This window comes from Petaurus breviceps, unplaced genomic scaffold (genome assembly GCF_028583685.1).
Source record: "Petaurus breviceps papuanus isolate PSGF00001 unplaced genomic scaffold, PetGlider_PUasm1.0 140, whole genome shotgun sequence".
In the NCBI taxonomy this organism is placed as follows: Eukaryota; Metazoa; Chordata; class Mammalia; order Diprotodontia; family Petauridae; genus Petaurus; species Petaurus breviceps.
Window position 1 is genome coordinate 10,225,892 of NW_027185698.1, and position 22,038 is coordinate 10,247,929.

The 22,038-nt window shown below is 33.5% G+C and overlaps 1 protein-coding gene across 3 annotated transcripts in view; it reads right to left on the reverse strand.

Moving 5' to 3' along the window:
- PCDH7 (protocadherin 7) overlaps positions 1-22,038 on the reverse strand; it is a 496,511-nt gene that overhangs the window by 236,693 nt on the left and 237,780 nt on the right. The window contains exon 3 of one of the 3 annotated variants that reach the window (XM_069068798.1): positions 3,647-3,742. The exons of the other annotated variants lie outside the window; for them this stretch is intronic. Coding sequence (XP_068924899.1) covers positions 3,654-3,742 — 89 coding nt within the window. The 3' untranslated portion in view covers positions 3,647-3,653. The remainder of the gene's footprint in view (positions 1-3,646; positions 3,743-22,038) is intronic. 3 annotated transcript variants of the gene reach the window in all.

Genomic DNA, 22,038 nt, shown 5'->3' on the forward strand with positions numbered 1-22,038 from the left:
TAAATTTGCCAGGGCCAAATCTAACTTTGTATATCTATAAATAATCTATGCTGCCACCTGGCAAAGGTATGGTTTTCGGGACTGGCTCTGGTCCTAGTTTTCATTCTGGTCTAGGTCCTCATATAATCATGCTTCTGTCTCTTCTGATATAATTTATCCTGAGTAATCTCAGAACTTAAAAAACAAAAAAGGAGAAAGAAATATTCAAGAAAAAATATGGGAAGGAAGTATGCATTCATTTATATAAACAAATTCTAAGCAATTTCAGTTCCTCTTAACCCCTTCCCACTTGTGAGAGATTTTTGGAAGATTAAAAGATTCATATAATTACATTATGGTGTGTGTGGAGGTGGTTGGGGGTGGGTGTGTACATGTGTGAGTGTTTAAAAGCTATTTTTCTACAAACTAGTTTTGTTTCAAATGTTTTATTTTTACATATATTCTTCAGTGCCTGTTTTTTCTAAGATATGTTTGCTTAAATTTTATATTCATTTAAAAAATTTTATTCATTTTTATAAGTTTCTTTATGTTTTCTTTTTATTTGAGGTTTATGTTCCTATTTTAAGCTGCACCTTTTCTATTTTGAGGCCTTTTTTTGCCTTTTTGGAGGAGGGAAGGCAGGGCAATTGGGGTTAAATGACTTGCCCAAGGTTACACAGATAGTAAGCGTTAAGTATCTTGAGGCCACATTTGAACTTAGGTCCTCCTGACTCCAGGGTTGGTATTCTATTCACTGCCCCACCTAGCTCCCTGGGCTGTACCTTTTCTTACACTTTATTAGACTCTTTTCTTTTTTCCTCCTTACCTTTTGAGAATGTGGTCTAATTTAGTACAGATTTTTATGTCCCTTTCTTCCTCTATTTCTTGAAATATTTCTTCTCAATGACTCAAATCTCTATAATCATTCAATATTTTGTTTTCTTTTTTCTTGATTATAAATCTAAGTATCTCTGTATTTTCCCTCCATCTCCCTCCTTACAATATGAATTTTCCTTTTCTTATTCTGAAACTATTTATTTTCTTTTTCCTGGTTATTTGTGGTCACAGCTTTTGGAAAGCCAACTAAATAAAATTCTCACTACAGTCTCTTCTTTCCTTCCTTTTTCTATTCCTTCCTTTTTACTTCTTTTTTTCTTTCCTTCTTTCCTTCCATTTGTTTTTTAAATTACCTGTGATTTCATTCTAATAAATGCCTCCCTATGAAGATCCTTTCCCCTTGAAAGCAAATTAGCTCTACGTTTTGTAGTCTTTAAGATTTGCATGGTGATAATGAAAAATGAAGTGATTTTCCCCTCAGTCCAACAGTTAAGGCAGAACTTTAACACAGGTCTTCCTGATTTTGAGGCCAGTTCTCTACCCACTTATCCATTGTGCCTCTTTTACCCTACTTCTTATGAAACTAAAGAGAACAATCTGTAAAAAACAAAAACAAACAAAAAACTCCATCATCTTCTAATAGCCATAGACCAAGGAAGGGAAAAAGCAGAGAAAAAGTTGTTAAAGGTAAAATGAAGCCAGGTGAGGCACATAACTGGAAGATTTCTGTTTTGTTTTCCAAATAATGATCTTAAATGTTTATCCAGTCACAACTCGAAAAAATTTTTCCTCAATTAATATTTAAGCCCTATGCAAGGGTGGATTCCTATATATCATATTAAAGGTGAGTGAAAGTTGGTATACATTCAACCAGTTTACTTTTCTTACTTAAATCAACAATTCTTAAAAGCTATACCATTTTTCTCCTGTGTAAAAGTCTCCCTCCTCCCTGAACCCACTGAACATGAATATTTAATGAATTATTTTTGAAATATATATATATAAAACAATAGGTCCTCCCACACACACAATACACGCATACACTCTCCATAGCTAAAGATCTGTCTTGAAGTATTAAGTAAACCCATATAGTTAACAAAGGTGCAGTTCAAGATCTGATGAGCCACAAAAAGAAATGGGGGAATTCCATCCAATACTCAAAAGCAATGTGGCAGAGAAGGCATGAAGAAATGGTGGGTGTTTCCTTGGGATGACTGTTAGTTTTATTATCTTGTGTTGGATGAAGATTTAGGGTGTGAAGTACAGTGTCTCTCAATGATGAAACCCAGAAGGTAGTATATCAGGGACTAGAAAACAAGACAATTTTCTTCACTATTACCAATACCACCCACCAACCCCCTGGAGTGGTAGAAGCCTATTCTAGAGAAAGTGATTATGCTACTCTGAATGGCAGCTTCTTAAGGTCTACCAGATATGAACAAAGTGCTAAAGCAATCTATTTTCCTGACTAGCCAAGTAAAAGTGAACTTTTAAAATCAGGGAGCACATATTTACATAATCATTTCTACTATCAAAATATAATCACTGAAATTTTACTTGAATTTTTAAATGTTCTACTTTATTAAATACCATAATACTTACTAAAAAAGCAGTTGTTTACTGATCACAGATGTGAACTTAAAGTGGTCCTTTCAGAAATATTAGTTAAGCTTCTAGTAAAGTATATTAAAATTATCTTTTACTTCTTAATTATAGTTGCACCTTTTTTTTTACTTTAGTAGTTGTCAATTTTCAACAGAATAAAGTCCAATCTACTCATATAAGGATCTTTGAAATGATTCCCACGTGCCTTTCCTAACTTATGGAACACTGCTCAAACCATCTACATTTCTACATTAGGCTACTCAATATATTTAATTCTTCTTGAGTTCTCTCCTGACTCCAAAGTTTGAAATATGAAATATATGAACTATCCCATGCCTGGGATGGACTTTCTAGCCAAGATTCTTCCTAGTCTCTGTCTATGGAAAATCTTCCCATCCTTTAAAAAAAAAATCATCTTGTCATCTATGAAACTGTCCTTTATTTCCTCAATTGGTAATAATCATTGCCCTTGAATTTCTCACTGAACTCTATAAGCATGAAGTCTCAATTCCCTTAACTTTTTTCTTTGCATTGTATTTATCCATTTACAGGTCTTATTTTCTTTGATTTTTAAGGGTGAGGCCTAGCTCAAATTCCATTTTTTTTTTCTCCTGACTCCTAGTACTATTCCCGGTATTGTATGTAATGGCAGATACATATTCAAATGATGTTAAAAGCAATGCTAAAGAGATGCCCAAAAGCAATGTGGCCTTAATATATAAAATAGAGAAATGTGTTTTGGAATGTTATAAAATCATTAGCCCTATAGAGCATAATGTGATGAAAATTAAGTAGGACTATGAACTTGACTCCACAGTAACAGGTAGGTTATGAATATATGTTGGCATTTAAAAATCATTCAAATCATAACCCATTAATATGAAGACATATCTTTCTGCTCACTTTTCCTCTTCTCTCATATATTTTTGAATTGACATAGTTTCCTTCTCTGCAATTTTAATTATTGTAAGTTATTTACATGAAAATAATTGACATTTGCTCTGTGAATTTCAGAACAGATCATATTCATTTTGCCATACTGGCATGTGAGATTATATATATATATTATATTATATAGGTTATATATGTAACACTAAGATATATCAGCTTATCATTCAGCCCTGTGTCACTGGCAAAGTCAAATACAAACTGTGAGAGAGAGTCAGGCTGATCTTGGAGAAGTCCGGAGAGGGGCAGCGGCACTTCTACGTGAGAACCACCATACCTTCTGATTAATGGAGAGGCCTTAACAGCGCCCTTCTTCCATGCGTCTTGCCATGAGGAAAGGGGAGGAGGGGGAAGGTGGTGATGGCAGCAACACCTGGGGAAGGGAGATGGGGAAATATGTAAAGGGAAAATCAGTAGGCCCTAAAATGGTGTCCATAGACCTTGCCAATAAAACTAATCATACAAACAAAAAATTCAAGAGGTTTAAATGGCAGAGATGTTCCTTGAATTAACCCAACCATAATATAACAAAATGGAAGAAAAACCCTGAAAGAAGATGCTTGAGAGATACTAATAGACAAGCTCTCAACAACGGTAAGCTAGGAACATTGCAGACAAATATATAGAAGAATGTTCGATATAGGACCAACTTCATTATTTGTCTTCTAATTGGTGAGAATCATCTAGGTGTAAGCAGATATAATCCCTCTGGAATTGGAATCAGGAAACCTGGGCCTGATATTTACTAGTTGTGTGACCCTGGACAAGTCACTTAAACATTGAGCCCAAGTTTCTTTATCATTCAGATCAGGATGAGAATTTTTTCACAAGTTATCTCCCAGGCTTGTTATGAGGAAAGCAATTTGGAAACCTTAAAGGGCTACCAAAGTAAAATTTGATAGTATTAGTGAGGAATTTTCTCATTCATGGGTGCTCTATACCAATAATATCACAGGTCCAGTCCCCATCCTATTAATTTTATCTTTGTGAGCTAGTTAGTGAAATGCTTTGGATGTTAGATATATAGGGATTCATGATTATGCTTGCAATGAAAAAAAGGGTAAAAAGGTATTGACAATAGAAGATATATACTATTTGAAAAGGGTACCTCAGGGAATAAAATTTCATCATGTGTCTAGACTTTGACACACTGCTTACTCTTAGCTATTATCTCTGACTGGAAGGACACGACCCAAATTCTGTCTAGGCAGTAGTATTACTTGAGGACAGTAGATAACAAATGAGCTACGAAGACCTGTTTAAGGTTCTCTTATAACTTATGCTTAGCCTGATTAACAGTTATTCTTAATATTATAATAATAGCATTATGTTCATTCTTGGTTCTGCCTAATCAATTGCCATTAATGTGCTGAGCTTGGCTGAATCAGTCCTGGTCTTCACACAATTTAAAAAAATCTTTCAGTAAATGAAAAAAAAAGATATCTCAAGAATTAAATGTTCAGTGAGACCTCTTTATAATTCCTGGGTTGAAGGGACAAAACAACCACCTAATAAACTTTCGGGCTGTTTTTCTTCTCTCGATGCAGTAAATACACTTCAAGAAGTAAGCTCTAATAAAATGAGTAGGGGCTATTTTGTTTTTTGTAGTTGTTATTTTTATGGTGGTAGTGATGGTAATGAATCTGTAGTATCCAAAGTATAAAAGGTACTTAATAAATGTTTGTTGTCATGATTTAGCTCAATTTACCCAATCTAAGTAACATTAACTAGGTTGTCCCATATCTAGCAGAGCTAAGAGGAAACATAAAGAATGAGAAGTTTAAAGTATGAGAGGCAATGAGAATACTATGGGAAACAGAACAATTGTTTTCTACAAAAGTATTTAATGTAATTTTGTATTCACTAGACACATGACACATACAGAGCTATAAATCACCAAGCAAAATCCATTTACACATATTTCCTGATTATGATAATTGTTAGGTTTTCATCTTAGAATAGAAAATCTGAAACTTGTAATGCTATCAAAGTTCTGGATAAAAATTTAATGTAAAAGTAAAAATTACCCTAGGAATAGTATTTATCACTGAAAGTATTTAAATTATAATTATGTTTGATGACTGTGAATAGAAAATTTTATCTTTATGAGCTATTTAGTGAAATGTTTTGTATGTTAGATACTTTGAATAATGATACATAAAAATGTTCAGCAAGGAAAGATGGATAAAAAAAGAATTGACAATAAAAGACATGTACATTTCTTACATATAGAAAAAAGGACTTTCACTCTTCATTTCTAGTGAAAATGTTATGGCATTGGATTTTTTTCCAGAATCAGAGACATGGTGAGTATATGACTGTATTCCAGTTTCTGAAAGTGGTTCTGTTCTTTAATCCAGATGTTTGGGAAAGAAGTAATCACAATGATCTTTGTTGATTTTTGGCACGCAATTCCTTTTGACCTTAGAAAGCATCTCAGACTTTGCAATTTCATAATGTGTCTAATCTTTGACACACTGCTTACTCTTACCTATTATCTGTTTGGGAGAACATGACCCAACTTATGTCTAGGCAATCAAGTTAGTCATCCCTGGAGTTGAGAAATTTTATAACTAATGACTTATCATAGAAGATTAGTATCAAAGAACTCTGAAGGCATGCTGAATAACTCTAAAAGTTTTTTAGAGTTGCCCCATATTTAAACATGTTTAGGCAGATGTGCCTGTTAAAATTTTATAGAACCAGATATATTAAACCCAGTTTTTGTCTGACACAAGTGAATATAAATATTTGGTGATCTTTGCTATACTTCTTGAACTATTCATTATATCATTTTAATTTTTTTCAACTCTTGATAAAACCTATTCATTGGAATCAGCTTCTGAAGCAGATGCAGACAGCAATGAAAAAAGTGGACTAAATTTCAAAACAGAGTAGTATCAAGGTTTTAAAGAAAGTAGATATTTTTTAAATTTGAAAAGAGAATTATTTGCTACTTGGTATTATGAGAAAATGAAATAAGCAAATGCTTCAATTGCCAGTATTTCAGCTATTAAAACTGCCTTACTTTTAAAGTAACTTGATGTAAAGAAAAAAGCCATCTTCTAAAGATGGTAACTATAATGAAACAAGTAATGAAAATAACAGAAAAACAACAAAATCAGTACATTCAGTACATTTGTTCAGGTATCTGCCTATGACAGCAGTTAGCTCACAATATACCATTATATAAATATAGGTATTCAATCCTCTTCAAGGATAATAATCCTGAGGGCTTTCTGAAGCAAATGTTTTATTTAGCCATAAAGAACGCAGCAAAGATTTGTTCCTATGTATTGCATACAGCAATGTATTGGGTACTATGGGAAGTACAAAAAAATAACATCTCTATACACAAGGAACTTATAATCTTTTTTAGAGATAATAAATATGTAGGTGTGTAGATATATACATATATGTGTGCATACACATACACACACAAACACACAGAACAGAAAGCAGGTGGTGAAATTAAAATTAATGTAGCATAGCCTGAGGATATATATGGGGAGTAAACACTGAGTAAAGGAGTAACTGAAACTAGGTAAATCATGGCTAAGTAGGCGTAACAGGACACGTGGGGCACATGGTCTATTCTACTGACTCCCCAAATGTATATACACTGTCTCTTTAAGGCCTTTTGCGTAAGGAGTAGTGAATGAAGAAAAGGATATAAAAATGCATGCCTTTGAAAACAATATTTATTAGATAGGTTTTCTTGAAAAGGAAATGTATTGTTTTATATTGAATCCTCTCTTATAGTCTTCTATGCACATGGCGACATTTTTTTTCCTTTTCTCATTTTGTATATAACTGTAAAATAAAAAAAAAGAAATTACAAAAAAAAACATACCTTAAACTGTGTTTTCAGAAAAAGGTACATATTGAGATTAGTAGAGTAGATAAGGCCACGTTAAATTAATGACAGAAGAAAAATGTATAGATATTTCAATATGTAAGCTAGTGGCCAAAAATGCTATTAGTCTTCTCAATGATAATGGATAAATGGCAAGAATGGATGCATGTTGGTAAAAGTGAAATCAGTTTTCCACTGTTGTTAATGAACTAATCAAGGGAAGCTATCTTCTCAGAAAAGCAAGAAGCACAGTGTCTCAGTTCCTAGTATATAGTGCCTGATTCATCCCACTGAACTGAATCAAGCATCATTCTCCTACAAGGAAAAAATGAGATACTTTGTGCAAACGTACTCTGTACAACTTTACGTATCATTCTTCATTTTCAAATTGGGGATTATATTAATAATACCTATTTTACAGAGCAATCTTGAGGATCAAATAAGATAATGTGTGCAAAGCCAATGTAATGGTCATTATAATTATTATATTTGGAGCCTTTTGATGGGATGGATGTGTCCTTCAAAGGTACTTGATCTCTTTTAAAATAATTTTATGGAGTAAAAATAACTTCTAATGACATGTACTATGCATACAGTTTAATTATATTCATATGGTTCAAATGTGTATATGTACACGCATTGCACATTTATAAATACGATAAAATTATGCAATGCATATATGTACTGCAAATTAATTATATGCAACTATAATTGTTCAAATCTAAATATATTAATTTATAGTAAATTAGTATGAATGTATATGCATATACATATTCATGTAATTTACACACAACTATGCAAACATATAGTTATTTATGTAAATATACATGCATATATATACTTGCATATATAATTGGTCCTTGTTTCTATTATCATGCTTCTAACTCCTACTTTTGTCAGTTGGAAGGAAATTTAATAGATCAAAAATAATAATGTTGAGGTCTATTAAAACAAATTCATTTTTAATACTACTTCCTCAGTACCAGACAGAAATTGGCAGAAAATAACACAATCCTGAAATGATAATGCCAAAGAAGAATATGGTTCTTTGCTTCCAAAAAGCTTGGTGGCTAATTGTGTGGAGACAAAACTAAAACATAATACAAAGGACAAAGTTAAGTTCTATGAGACAAACATTATCAGTGCATGAGAAATTTAAAGAAAAACAAAGATTAATCATCGTGGGTTAAGACAAGTCTGACAAGAAGTATTGAAGGGGGAAGTAAGTTGCCTGGTCTCATTAGTTCTGAGTGTGTCACAGGTTGAAAAGTGAGAATAGGTTTTGCTTTAATGAAAAGACTAGAAAACGGAGGTCTGGAATTTGATTAAATCAGATAATAGATAACCTCTCTAGCTTTTGATAATCAAAGTGGTGTTTCAGATAAGTGTGGAAGCTGTGTGTTTGTGTTTGTGTGTGTGCTTGTGTGTGTTTGTCTTTGTTCTTGTGTGATGTTTTGAAATGAGGAGGGTCTGGAATTTCGCAGACCCCTGCAGTGTCTATAACAGTCATCTGGCTATGAGGTGATAAGCCCTGGACTGGGTTAATGTCAGGGAAAGCAAAGATGAAGGGCTAATCTAAAAGGCAGTCACAGGAACGAATGACAGGACAGGTCAGGTCCAGGGATTAGTAGGTCAAACGTTATCTCCTTTGTATATGGTGCTGCACAATTAACTACATAAGTAAGGAAGGAAGCTTAGTATCTCTTTAAGACCCAGGCAGGCCAAGATAGTATTTCAGTCAATAAACATAATCAGAATTTTTCTGAGCAATATAAGCAAAAGTAAATGTATTTAATCATTCAACTGTTAAGACAACAAATGGACAAAACTTTTCAAATACAGTAAAATTTTTCAATAAAATGAAAAAAAATTATTTCTTATATATACAAAGAATGATAAAGGACATACCATATGATGAGTTGACCACAATAAATTCTTGATGCTTTTTATTTGTGTATCTTTTAGTCAATGTTATAAATGATGTATACGGCTACACTGAGGTATTTTATATTTTCTTGGGATTTTGTTTGCATAATTCATAACTCATTACAAACAAAATTAAACTTTAAAAAACTATTTAAAGTCATCGATTGTGAGAAAATGTTTCCTCAATGAAGAAATTAGAAAAAATACAAGTCATTTATTGTGTAAACTTTTAATCTGCTACTTAACTTGTTTTAATTGGTTTTACCAAATAAATAATTTAAGATGCTAAATTTATGGCATTTTACAGTAGCTTTTAAAAAGATGTTTCAGCATTACTATAGAAAAATAGAAAATATACTTTTCCATTTATTTAAGATGTTCACTTATTATAATTAATGCTGCATTTTTATTTTAACCATGTTCACTATGGTAATTACACACTGTTGTCATATAATTATCTGTAGTTGTTGCAGTTCTTTCATTCCATGTGACAATATTAAAAAATATTAAAGGGGTTTTTTTCTTTTTAAAACAGTTTGGAAAGACTGTAATGGATATGGAATATTTTCCTCCTGAATTTTCCTAAATATAATTTTAAAATTTAAAAAAGGAATGAGGATAAGATAATATTTCATTAATATAGGGAACTCTCAAGCAAGGAAACACCCTCTACCAATATAGATCATCAACATCTCTGGAATTTGGAAACCTTGAGAGATATCTAGAACAATAAGACAGTAATTGCCTTGCACAGGGTGACAATCAGTATGTCTCAGAGGCCAGTCTTGAATGAAGGCCTTGCAGGCTTTAAGGTCAGCTATCTATCTATTATTGCACGTTACATCCTATTTAAAGTGTGTGTGTGTGTGTGTGTGTGTGCTCACACACACATGCATGCATGCACATATATGCATACATGTATAAAAGGATTTAAAACTGAGATTCCAAATAAACACATTTCATTAATAGTTCTAGCATCAAGTACCACACAGCTCTTTAAAATAGTTAATCCTCTACCAAAAGTCCTAGTTACTTACTCCTTAAAGCACTGAATAATGGCTTCCTTATTCTTTTCACTGAAAAAGTATTTTATTTTATTTCTGTCATAAATTTTTTATATTATTCCCTCTTAGGAAGGAATTTTTGTTTATTATTTGGGAGTGGGAAGCAGGGAGTTAAGGGAGAAAATTGCGTGTTTGTGTGTGCACACGTGTGTGGGTAGGTGTCTCCCCCCCCAAAAAAAAACCCTATTACATTATGGTTTCTATGTCCTATAATGAAGATTATAAAAATCCTAGAGTATTCATGGTAGTAGATCAGAAGAGCATAGACTGTGAAAATAAAACACCATGGATATCATGCAGTATAAACTTTTTGTTTGTTTGCTTTAAGGTTTTTTGTTTTGTTTTGTTTTTGTATATTGCTGATTGGAGCAAACACAACAATGCAAAGCCAGCCACTGGCTTTCCAGATACATGGAAACATGTTTTGTTCTCTATGAAAAAATATGAGAAAAAAAAGCAAAAGTCATTTCCCTAAGTGTGAAACTTTTCACTAACCTTTTCTAAAGAAAATGGAATCTTATTCTATCTCCTGCAATCTGCAATTTTAGATAACAAAGGGGACTCTGTCTTTTGAGGTGAAGAAAATGAAACCTTTAATCAAATACTATCTGTGCCTTCTAATTTCCAAATAGATCTCTGTGATGTCTCCAAATTGGCGTTATACTTCAACATTATTTATAAATGTCAGCGTTATGAAAAAAATAATAAAGACATGGTACACAAAACATTTTGTATTTTTCCATATTGCAAAATTCAAGCTGTCCACCTTTCAAGACACTGGCCTTGTGATCTTAAAAATTCTTAATGGTCACCAGAGGTCATCAGTCTTCAAAGTAAAATATTTCTGTTGATACTCTATAGTCCTCATTATGGAAATAAGAGAAAGGTGTTTGATAGACATTCAGAAGTCAACAAAGCTCTGGCTTAGTTTCCTGAAAATTTTATCTTATGCACAGAAGTAATAAACCTGATATTTTAGTACCTACCTCATACTAGTATACATTTATTGAGAGGGGAGATTCTCCTGAGTAAGAAAACAATGTTGTTATTCTTGTGGAGAAAATGACTAGTAAAACAATCAAGTAGATTCCTATCTTGTTGAATGAAGATACACAAAGAGTATCTGACTAAAGGATCAGCCTGAAGAATTCTCTAACAATGGGCCACAGGGCTCTATCTTTATCCTTGTCTTAATTACATGTTTTATTGTGAATTTGCATGAGGATATGGAAGGCACCTTTTTTTTCCATCTCTTTTTGAAGATTACATCATCTGGGGATAGGTACCTAATAGGAGAGAATCAATATTCAACCAGGTCAGAATTGGTGGCCTAAAAAATATAATGTAATAAGCCACATTTACAAAAGTGCAATATTCAGAGCAAGGAAAATAATAATCTAACTGTTCTCTTCAATACTCAGAACACATATGGAATATTTTATTTTGCCTCAAGCAATGCAGTTTTAAAGGGGGCTCCAAAAAATAAAACAAAACAAAAAAGAGAAGAAAATAACATCATGAGTGCATCTTGAGGAAAGTGACCAGAATTCTGAAGGACAGCGATACCACACTTCATGAAAAATAATGGAAGAAAAAAACTGGGAGTCTTTATCTTAGTAAAAAGAGACTTCTAAAATTTTTTCAAAATTCAGATGATCTATCATCTAGAAGAAAGATTGGCCAATCCATATAGTTCTACTAGCCTAGCACTGATGGGTCAATATTAGAAGGACATAGATTTTCTTTAAAAATAAGCTAAAACCTTAATTACAGTCAACCAACCATAGAAAGGGATGCCTCATTAGGCAGTAAGTTCTCCATCAGTGGAAGTGTTGAAATTAAGATTATATGATCATTTGTCAAGGCTGTTTTAGACAGAATTTTTTCATGGAGTTGAAGATTAGAATAGGTGACCTCTAAACTGCCTTCTGATATTATGATTCATTGATCTGGCAGTCAATCATTTTATATACCCTGTACTTTCTCCTCCAACAAAATAAACATGGGCAGATTATCAGGCTTTTAATGATCATTTTTCAAGCAAATATCAAATAAAAAGAAAATGGTTTACCCAAGGTCATACATGTGATTATGATATATAGGTTATATCTGTACAAATTCAAATAATTATACATATGTTAAGCAAACCCTCTCTTAAAATCAGTGCAGCACAGAAAACTGGTATAAATGATGACAACAGCTTACCTTCTTCTACTCTGACTTTCCAGACTGTCGAGAACAGAATATTTCCAACTGTGAACTTTATTATTTCCAAAGATTTGTAGCTAAAATCTACTCCTATGACAGTTTTCAAACGACCCTCTGCTATTCAGAGATGTGAGATAAACTATTAAAAGATAGAATCAACTGGTAAATCACTTTTCCTAATTCCATTTGATAGTTTTATTATGGGAACGTCACTTTGCTGCCTATTCTAGGCAGATCAGCCCAAATCATAGAGCTTTAAAAAAAATGGATACATTAATGAACCCTTATCCTCACATCTCCTTGGAGCTTCTCTGACTGTTTTCCTTCTTATAATCTCAAGGCACTTCCTTCTTACACTCCCATGCCTAACAACAGTTGTCAATTGTCATTCAGTTTAAACTCCATAAGTGCAGGATATTATAAGGGTCTTCTCCTCCTACTAGAGACTTGGAAATGTTCTTTTGTTAAATCTGTTTCACCTCTGTTTAAAAATAACAGAAGAATAGCAAACCCTTTTTTATCCTATCAGAATGAAAGTGCAAATAAAATGGCCTATTTCCTTTACAAAGGAGAAATAACTGCAGTGTGTTATTTGTAATTTAAAAGCTCCTGGAAAGGCTATTCATAGAAGACTAGGGAAGGAAGGACAGTAAAACAGTCTGTTCATTACATCCTTTCTTTAAAGACTGTTTTAACAGTGAACTCAGTTTATCTGTTTTTATTTATAAAATATGAGGTACTCGGAATCTGTAATATGCCTCAAGCAGAATTGTTGTTTCCAGAAACAAGGGCTAGATTTTTCTTGTGTGTCTTGTAGATATTTATTCATGGAATAACAAACACACCACAGCAAATCTTCAGTTAGAAATCAGCTAAGAGGTTAAAGCATCTGCCTAAGACTTCATAATCTAAGCCATGTGTACCTGCTGAATGCCAACTGAGAATCTTCAAATCTTTCTCTATGGGGGGATATGAATTATGTATATGTATATACACACATACATACACATACATATATTATTACAAATAATATATTATATGTATACATACATGATATTTTATTTTAAGCCTAAAACTATAGCATTCTCAAGAAACCTGACAGATGATAAAGCTGCATGAGGGTGGTGTATGTGTGTATGTTTTCATAATGAAGTAAAATTGTTAATTTCTTTTATTTTAGTCACTGCCTAGATTGGGGAAATTGAATCAGATTTAACAAACAGCATATGGAGCTGCTAATGAAAGTGAAGAACCTGTTCAATCTTCCTCACATTTTTGCTCTTTTTCATTTGTCTGCAAAAGTTAAATCCCATGGTGACTCCAAAACTCATTTGTCAAAATAATATACCCATTATTCTGAAAATTGAGACAGATAGATTGAAACTGAAGAATTTTCTTCAAAACAAAGCACTGCTCAGATTTTGACATAGCTCACAGGTTTCATGTGCTTATCTCCCTATTCCCCCCCCCCAAATTTTCCATTAATAGAAAGAGCATTTTAATTAAAATCTTATTCGTTAATCAGTTAGGAAGTGTTTAAATGTATAATTTCTAGGTTTATCAGGAAGGGGAAGAAATGGGAAGTAGTATCATAACATCTTAAACTATCCTAAAGAGGTCAGTAGACAAGTGTTTTGAACAAGTTCCAAATGTCTGACAAAAGGGAAAAATGTGCAGGAAAAAGGTTCAGGAATTTAATAGAATTCTTTCTCCTTTTTTTTTTTTTGGAGAGTAATTGGGGTTAAGTGACTTGCCCAAGGTCACACGGCTAGTTTTTTGGTGTTGTGTGTGTGTGTGTGTGTGTGTGTGTATGTGTGTGTTAAGTGTCTGAGGCAAGATTTGAACTCAGGTCCTCCTGACTACAGGGCCGCTGCTCTATTCACTCCGCCCCCTAGCTGCCCCCAATAGAATTCTTGATGACCTTACTGACTCAATTCTGTGAGTTTTGGAATTGGTCAAAATCACTTTATGCCCATATAGTGCCATACATCTAAATTCTAAGTGCTGGTTTTGCCCATAATCTGCTTTGTCTACACACTTTTGGAACCACTGATTTTTGTTGTTGTTGTTGTTGTTTGTTTTATTATGTTTTTAATTTAAATTGCCTTCACTGTCTCTGCCTTGCTTTAGTTCCTTTTTCCTATGGCTCTAGCAAGGAGATGTAAACGTACTTTAGGAAATCTCAAAAGAATCTTGTTCTGGGCCTCCCTCCTTTGCGTACCACACATGCTCAAGAATGTACTCTTGGAGTAAAACAAATTAAAAACAAATCAGATTTTTTTTTAAAGATTACAACTTGTATTGTAAATAGAAGAATCTTACAACACTTTTTTTTTTTAATCACAAAAACCCAATACATTATCATATACCAAATTTGGGCATTTAAAAAATTACAAGGGAATATTTTATGTTACTGATGACATTATTACCTCTCTTACCTTCCTCTCTTCCCACTTCCTTCACCATAAGAACTTAATAGTATTTGATCAACTAATTAATCAACAAACATTTATTTGCAACTGCTATGTGCCAGGTATTGTGCCATATAGAGAGGACACAAAGACAAATAAATAAAACCATCCCGGACCTCACGAAATTTACATTTTCTGACAAAAGGAACGCCCACATATGAATATATACAAAATAAATACTATTCATAATCTGTGGCCAAAATTAGAGTCAGAGATGCTTGGCAGTTATGCCTAGAATATAGGGACAGACTAATATGGACGCAATTAATTTATTCCAAGGATCCTAGATCTCTCTGACATGTTAGAAAGTATTTTCAGAGAAACTGCATACTCAACATAAACAGCTTTTCAAAAAGCATTTCTAACCATTGCACATACTGTCAGATTTGGTGGCTTAGTTTTACTGAACTATTTTCTTGCCCCTTTTTTTTCACCCTTTATTATACTGGATGTTTCCTGCAGTGAGGGGGTTAAGGGGAGGAGGAGGATAATGTAAAAACAAAAGATAACAAAAAAAAATTTAAATGGATTCCCAAACTATGTCAGAATCATATTTAAACCCCAAATATTACTCATTTTATTGTCTTTCCAAGCACATAAACAATGTGTCTCAAATTCACATAGCAGGGAAGGGTGGTTCAGATAGATGGAACTAAAAAAAATCATAAAAGTGGGAAACTGAGACTTCTATGTGATAATATATAGAAAAATTTGCTATTGATATAACATATTTCTCTACCATAAATTAACCTATGATTCTGAAGATTTAGTCAAGTATGATAAGAAAAATTTAAGATATAACCTTATAGATTCGATTATAGCAGCACTCTATTTGTAAGGGGTGCTGCTGGAATATTCTTCATTGTATGTATTCTATGGCTATATATGAAGTCATGTCTGACAGATCTAAAATTAGCAAATCACCAATTATATACTTTCTTTCTTACATTTGCATTAACAAGTCCTTTATATACTAATATTCTTAGGCACACAAGTGACATGGTCCAATACAAACAGGGAGAAGGAAAGGAAGTGATGGAATTCTGGGAGACAAGACAATTAGGGTACGTGGTTAGTGTGGTAGGAAAGAATAAGCAGAAAGTAGGGAGAAAGGAAGATACTTCTTTTGGTAGTGTACAGTAAAACTTCATTGGGGTCCTACTAAATTGTGACTTTTCTATAACAGAGAATTTGGTTTGTCAGGTCCTAGTTATCTTATACTCAACATGTTTTGTTGCCAGTTATAATATGAAAATCAAGGAAAGAAAGACTCTTGTGCAGCAAAAAATAGAGTGAAAAAATATAATATGCAACAAAACTAAAATGATTATTGCACACACAGACTACATTTGCAGTAGATTATCTCCTCGAGAACTTGACTCACCAAGTCTATCAGCATATTACTATTTTGGCCTTGATTTTTCTCTGAAAATCTGTCTTTTATTAGCATTCTTAGTCGAATGGACCCTAAGAGACTTGGAAACTGTAATTTTAAAATGCTTACCCAGCAAGGAAAAACAAAGTTTGAAGGGAAAAAGATATTTTGGACATAATGAAGTTTACATCCAAAAAGAAATGATTTTCAAGAGTTGTACAATTTTAGCATTCATCCACATTTATTTCCTTAGAGCATAACAATAAATCTATTTCTAAGAGAAATTAGTCCAGGCCTTTTGTTTTATGAAAAGGAGCAAGTCACAAAAAGGGAATCAGAAAAATCAGGGATAATATTTTTCTTTAATGAGGTTAAAGATTCTATCATCTCTAAAAGTCTTGATGTTATGTTTCTGCTCAGAATATCTAATAATTAATGTTAAACTATATTATCAAGACAGTCACAGGTGTTATATGTTTCATATATATGTACTTTATAATTGTTCAGAAGTTTTTCAGCTGAGTCTGACTCTGTGACCCCATTTGGTATTTTCTTGGCAGAGATACTGGAGTGATTTACCATTTCCTTTTCTAGCTCATTTCATAGATGATGAAACTCAGGTAAACAGGATTCAATGACTTGCCTGGGGTCACACAGCTGGCAAGTGTCTGAGGCCAGATTTGAATTCAGGTTTTCCTGACTCCAGGCCCACCATTCTATCAAATGTGCCACATAGCTGCCCATATTTTAAAATAAATGCACTTTAATATATTTTAATATGTAAAACACTTCAATATCAACACAATAAAAACTCAAATGCAGTAGATACTGTGAAACTCTCATTCTAGGTAATAGAAGACTGTCATTTAAGGGTCCACTTGTAACAAACACTGTTAAGACTTTGTACCTTGAATTTTTGAGATATGTTCAAACTTGTATTGCTCAAGGTGGTAGGGACAGGGTGTGCATTTTTTTCAGTGCTTCTGATGCATCCTTATGCCTTACTCATTAATTTTAGCAAAACACAGCATACCACAGCATATACTATCCAAAAGCCAAGCACTGTGCATGTTGATGCATGAGAAATAATCTTTGTTCCAAATTCTGTGGGATACATGTTGGGTACAAGGAAATCTTTCACAAAGTTAAGTCAAGTGGCCAGCCAAATAAAGTCAAAGTTAAAACATTACAGGTACTACCTATGATTCTCTGAAATCATTGGAAGCACTCTGTATGGAAGAAATATATGAATACATAATATGTTATAGTCAAACTATGCTCAAGCTGTAAAAAATAAAAATGGGCCCATGGCGTCAAGGAATTGCCAAAATTTAATTCCACTGAAGAAGTTAAGCGTTGACTCTGTTTGGAATTACAGAGTGCTTGAAAAAAAAACATGCTCATCGAATTAGCATTATAGAAGCATGTTAAAATTGCTACAGAAGACTTTACAATGTACCTTTAGTAAAAATGCTCTGTCTTGGTAGCACTATATCTCAGGCCAGGTCTTTATGAGGTAGTCTCTGTAGGTAACTGAATTTTGCCATGCCCATTTTACAAAGGTATAAAGGGGGACCCAGTGACAATAAGAGATTCATCCTGTTTATAGTACATAAGTCAGAGTCAGATCCAGGAGGAGAGCTCACAGCTATTGCATTCCTAATCCACTTGTTTGTCAGCTCACCAAGCAGCTCTGTTTCTCTGTAAAATCCATCCATATACTTTACCCTCATTAAAAAGAAAAATACAAGGGAGGCTAGGTGGTGCAGTGAATAGAACACTGGCCCTGGAATCAGGAGGATGTGGGTTCGGATCCAGCTTCAGACACAACACAAAAACTAGCCATGTGACCCTGGGCAAGTGGCTTAACCCTAATTGCCCTCCAAAAAGCAAAAAAAGAAAAAATACACCATTATGTCAATATCTCAGTAAATGAAAATATGAGACATGTTCATCAGGCAATGACCATTTTAAAGACACCATGCTGGAAAATAACATTAGAAATTCTACAGTATTCCACTGAAGTTCTATGCCAATGCCTCACTTTGGCAATGAGGTGACCCTATGTTTCTGAAGATAATGCCAGTGGAGTACAAGCTCTGGCAGGTCCAAGTTGGAAAGTCTCTGAGCATAATCCAGTAATGAATTATGTAGCTTTTCTTCAAGGGCCAACCTAAGTTTTCAGAGAAGGGTTCTCACTGAATCAACTGCAGGATAATTTTTTTTTTTGGGGGGGTACACAGTAGCTTTTATAAACTATTTATAAAGGGTTGCCTTCTATGTCAGAATCACTGTCCTTTCTTGAAATATTGAAATGATAAGTTATGTTATAGTCAGTCCTTTTATGGGATGCCCTAAATGACGAACAGTTTGATATGGCAGACAATGTTTTTTTTTTCCTTAGAGTCATAAAATCCCAGAATCTAGGAATTGACCTCTGACAAATAATGGTTGTGTATCCATGGGATATTCACTTATGTTATACATATAACATAAGTAATACAAAACATATAATGGTTGTGCCCTAGACAGTTCTCTAAAAATATACATTGGAAACAAATGAAACAACTATATCAGTGAAAAGAATATACATATCAACTAGCTCCTATCACCAATGAAGTCACAGTTCTGTATCCCCACCCCCTAAGAGAAGGGCTACAATCTGTGTTAATAATCATCTCAACCAAACCACAGATCCCTAAAGTAAGTAATATTAGAGTCATGTGATGTTCTAAATGCTAACTCCAAAGGTGATTAAGTTACTAAACTTTTAAAGGTTTTTAAATTTCTTGTTTCCTGACTAGTCAACGATTGTTAATAAAGAAATCTTTTTTTTTTTACTTTGTAAGTTCTAGAAGGCAATATGATCATAAGTATTAGCATGAACTTGTCCATGCTAGTGAGCCCAACATTCTTGTTTAAACCTGTTTTGTTTTTCAACATTTCTAAACTGAACACCAACCCTAAAAGGCCTTTCTGAGTCTCTTATTTTAAGGATTATTGAATAAATTCAGTTATTTTGAACAGCTGGTAAATATAAACAAAATAAATTAAACTGAAAAATTCTAGGAAGGGGAAAAAACAGCATGAAGGAATTTATCCAGAAGTTATTTTCCACCTGAGCTGAGAAATAACAAAAATATTTTATTATTTCACTGTATTTAATATTTTTTTTAATGTTTTAGCCTTATGGTTTTAAGCCTAGAGTGTGTGAAAGATGAAAAGCAACAATATATTTTCTTCATCTAACATAGACATTGGTGAATTCATTTATAAAATGGTATTGATGGAACAAATAATTACTGTTTTGATTTTTTTTTTGTAAAAAAATGGAGTGTGGAAGGGTGGAATATCAGAGTTTGGAGATTAATTTATTTTATTTTTAAATATTTTCAGAGAATTAATGATAACTTCAGAATTATAAAGTATGCTCTTTCCAGATCTATTAAACATCCAGGCTACAGACTTATTTGGGGGGGATGGTTTTTTTTGGGGGAGAAGGTGATTAAGGAAGTAATTGCTGTTACCACCAAAATCACAGGGACTGTGGGGCTATATTCTTATGAGCTTATTTTCCTCTGAACATGTGCTTCTTCCCAGTAAGATGAATATGTTTTTATATCTTGTCAGAATGAAGTGATATTTTTTAAACCAATAACGAAGTGTCAGTGCTATGCATATATATCAGAATTGTCAATCAGTACTTGAATTATAGATCTTTGGCTATGTTATTTTTCAAAGTTTCATACTGTTAATTTCTGTGTAATCACAGAACACTAAAAGAAAACCTAGTAGAAAATGAGGACTGTTATGAATTACTATTTAGTGGCTCCACTTCTGACATTATGTTAAATTTTATGTTGGTCACATTTTTGTGGGGCTCTTTTATGATGAAATGCAATGAAATTATAAGATGCATTACACAGAAGCACAAAGACATATGCCTGGTGCGTACTCATGCATAACTCACAGGAAAATATATTTTGTAATGGGAATTCCATGCCTGCCCTGATCTGACAATGTCCAATCTTACTAAAATACAGGACAAATATAAGATGGAAATAAGAGTGTATTCAGAGCTGTTCATCTGGTAAAATACAATGGTTTTAAATAGATATTAGAATATGGTATATCATTTGATTTACTGATATATGATATATAATATTCTTTGTTATTACACATCTTAATTCTGTGCTGAAGAGTATTACTGCTTTGCAGGTAATATAAAGCAAAAGAGATACTTGAATGTGTTTCTAAGCAGATCCTGTTCCCATCCTCCCAATCCCCCCTTTCACTGAGAAAAGCCCCACAAAATATATTCTCAGTTAAGGAGGAGGCAAAAAGGAGAACAACAGAGAAAACAGAGTAATATACACTGAGTCACAGAACTTGAGTTTGAATCCCTTACAATACCATGTCTGCACTAGCCTGTTCTCTCTAGATGTCAGCTAACTTATCTGCAAAATGGGGAGGTTGGAATAAAGCACCTTGAAATGCCTCCGTACCTCTAATCTTATGATCCTATGGCCAACAAAAGCACGAGAGCAATATCAGGGAGGCTGCCTCGTCCACAGAAGGGACCTCAAAGGAAGAGCATAGGCAACAGTGGGCTGTAATCTTCCAAAAGCAGACGATACAATTTTCAGAGCAAGCATTTTCAACAATCAACAAAAGCTATAAATCGAGGCCTGATGTATGGTTTTGTTGATGAGCTAGACTGAAGACAATGACTGAATAATGTATATTAAATTTAGAAGTGTGTTGTGCGTACACCATTTGGGGGGGATTTTTTGAAAGTGGTTATTAAATTTTTAGTAGCACAATATTGGGTGTAGAGAAAGAAAAAAGCTAATCCCAGTGTGGCAGCTTCCAATTTTAACAAATTATTCTTGCTAACTAATTGGTAAATCAGCATATGAAGTGGTTCGGAGAGCTGACCTCTCAGTTAGGAAAACAAGCAACTGGGTTCCAATTCAGCCTCTGACACTAGTTGTGTGGCTTTTAAGACCCCCAATAGCAACTATTCCCTAAGACTATAGGTTGTTGAGCTGTTGCCAACATGAATTAGTTGCAGTACTTTTCATAATCAGGAGTCCTGAGAACAAATAATATCAGTTTTGAAAGAAAAAAAAACTAGGGGTTAAACTGTATTGTTTCTGCCCATACTGAAGAAGACTTACCAGCAGCACCTTTTATGTAAAATATACTTCGTTGAAAAAGAAAGCTAATATTTTAGGAAAGAATTAAGCAGCCCTTCAGAAGACTGGTTTTGACTTAATAAGGCCCATGATTATGCCATCATACTTATATCCCTTCTCCCAAATTGTAGTAATCTGCTGTCACTATACCATCCCAGTTGTATCTTCCCCTCTCTCTTGCTGTATTTTCAATGAGACCGGCTTTAGTTCTAAGTAGACAAACAATGTAAGGCAGAAATATCCTTTAGGCTTTAAACAGCACAACGTTTTTTGAAAAATACTTCATGTGTATTCTCAGTTGTGGACAAATAAAATTATATGCAGAAGCCTAGCCAATAAATTAGAAATTTAACCTTATGAGGTTACATTTATCATGCTTCAATTTCCCTGGGTGATTTGCCCTTTGGGTATTACATTCCTAGGAAAGAATTCAGAATACATTTCTATTTACTTATGCTCCTGAATTCTCTAGGAGCCAACCACATGCCAAAATTTAAATTAAGGGATGTTCATGCCCAATATTTTTTAAGTTGAAAGGTGAAAGTGTAAGACACATCAAAAATTATTCCTG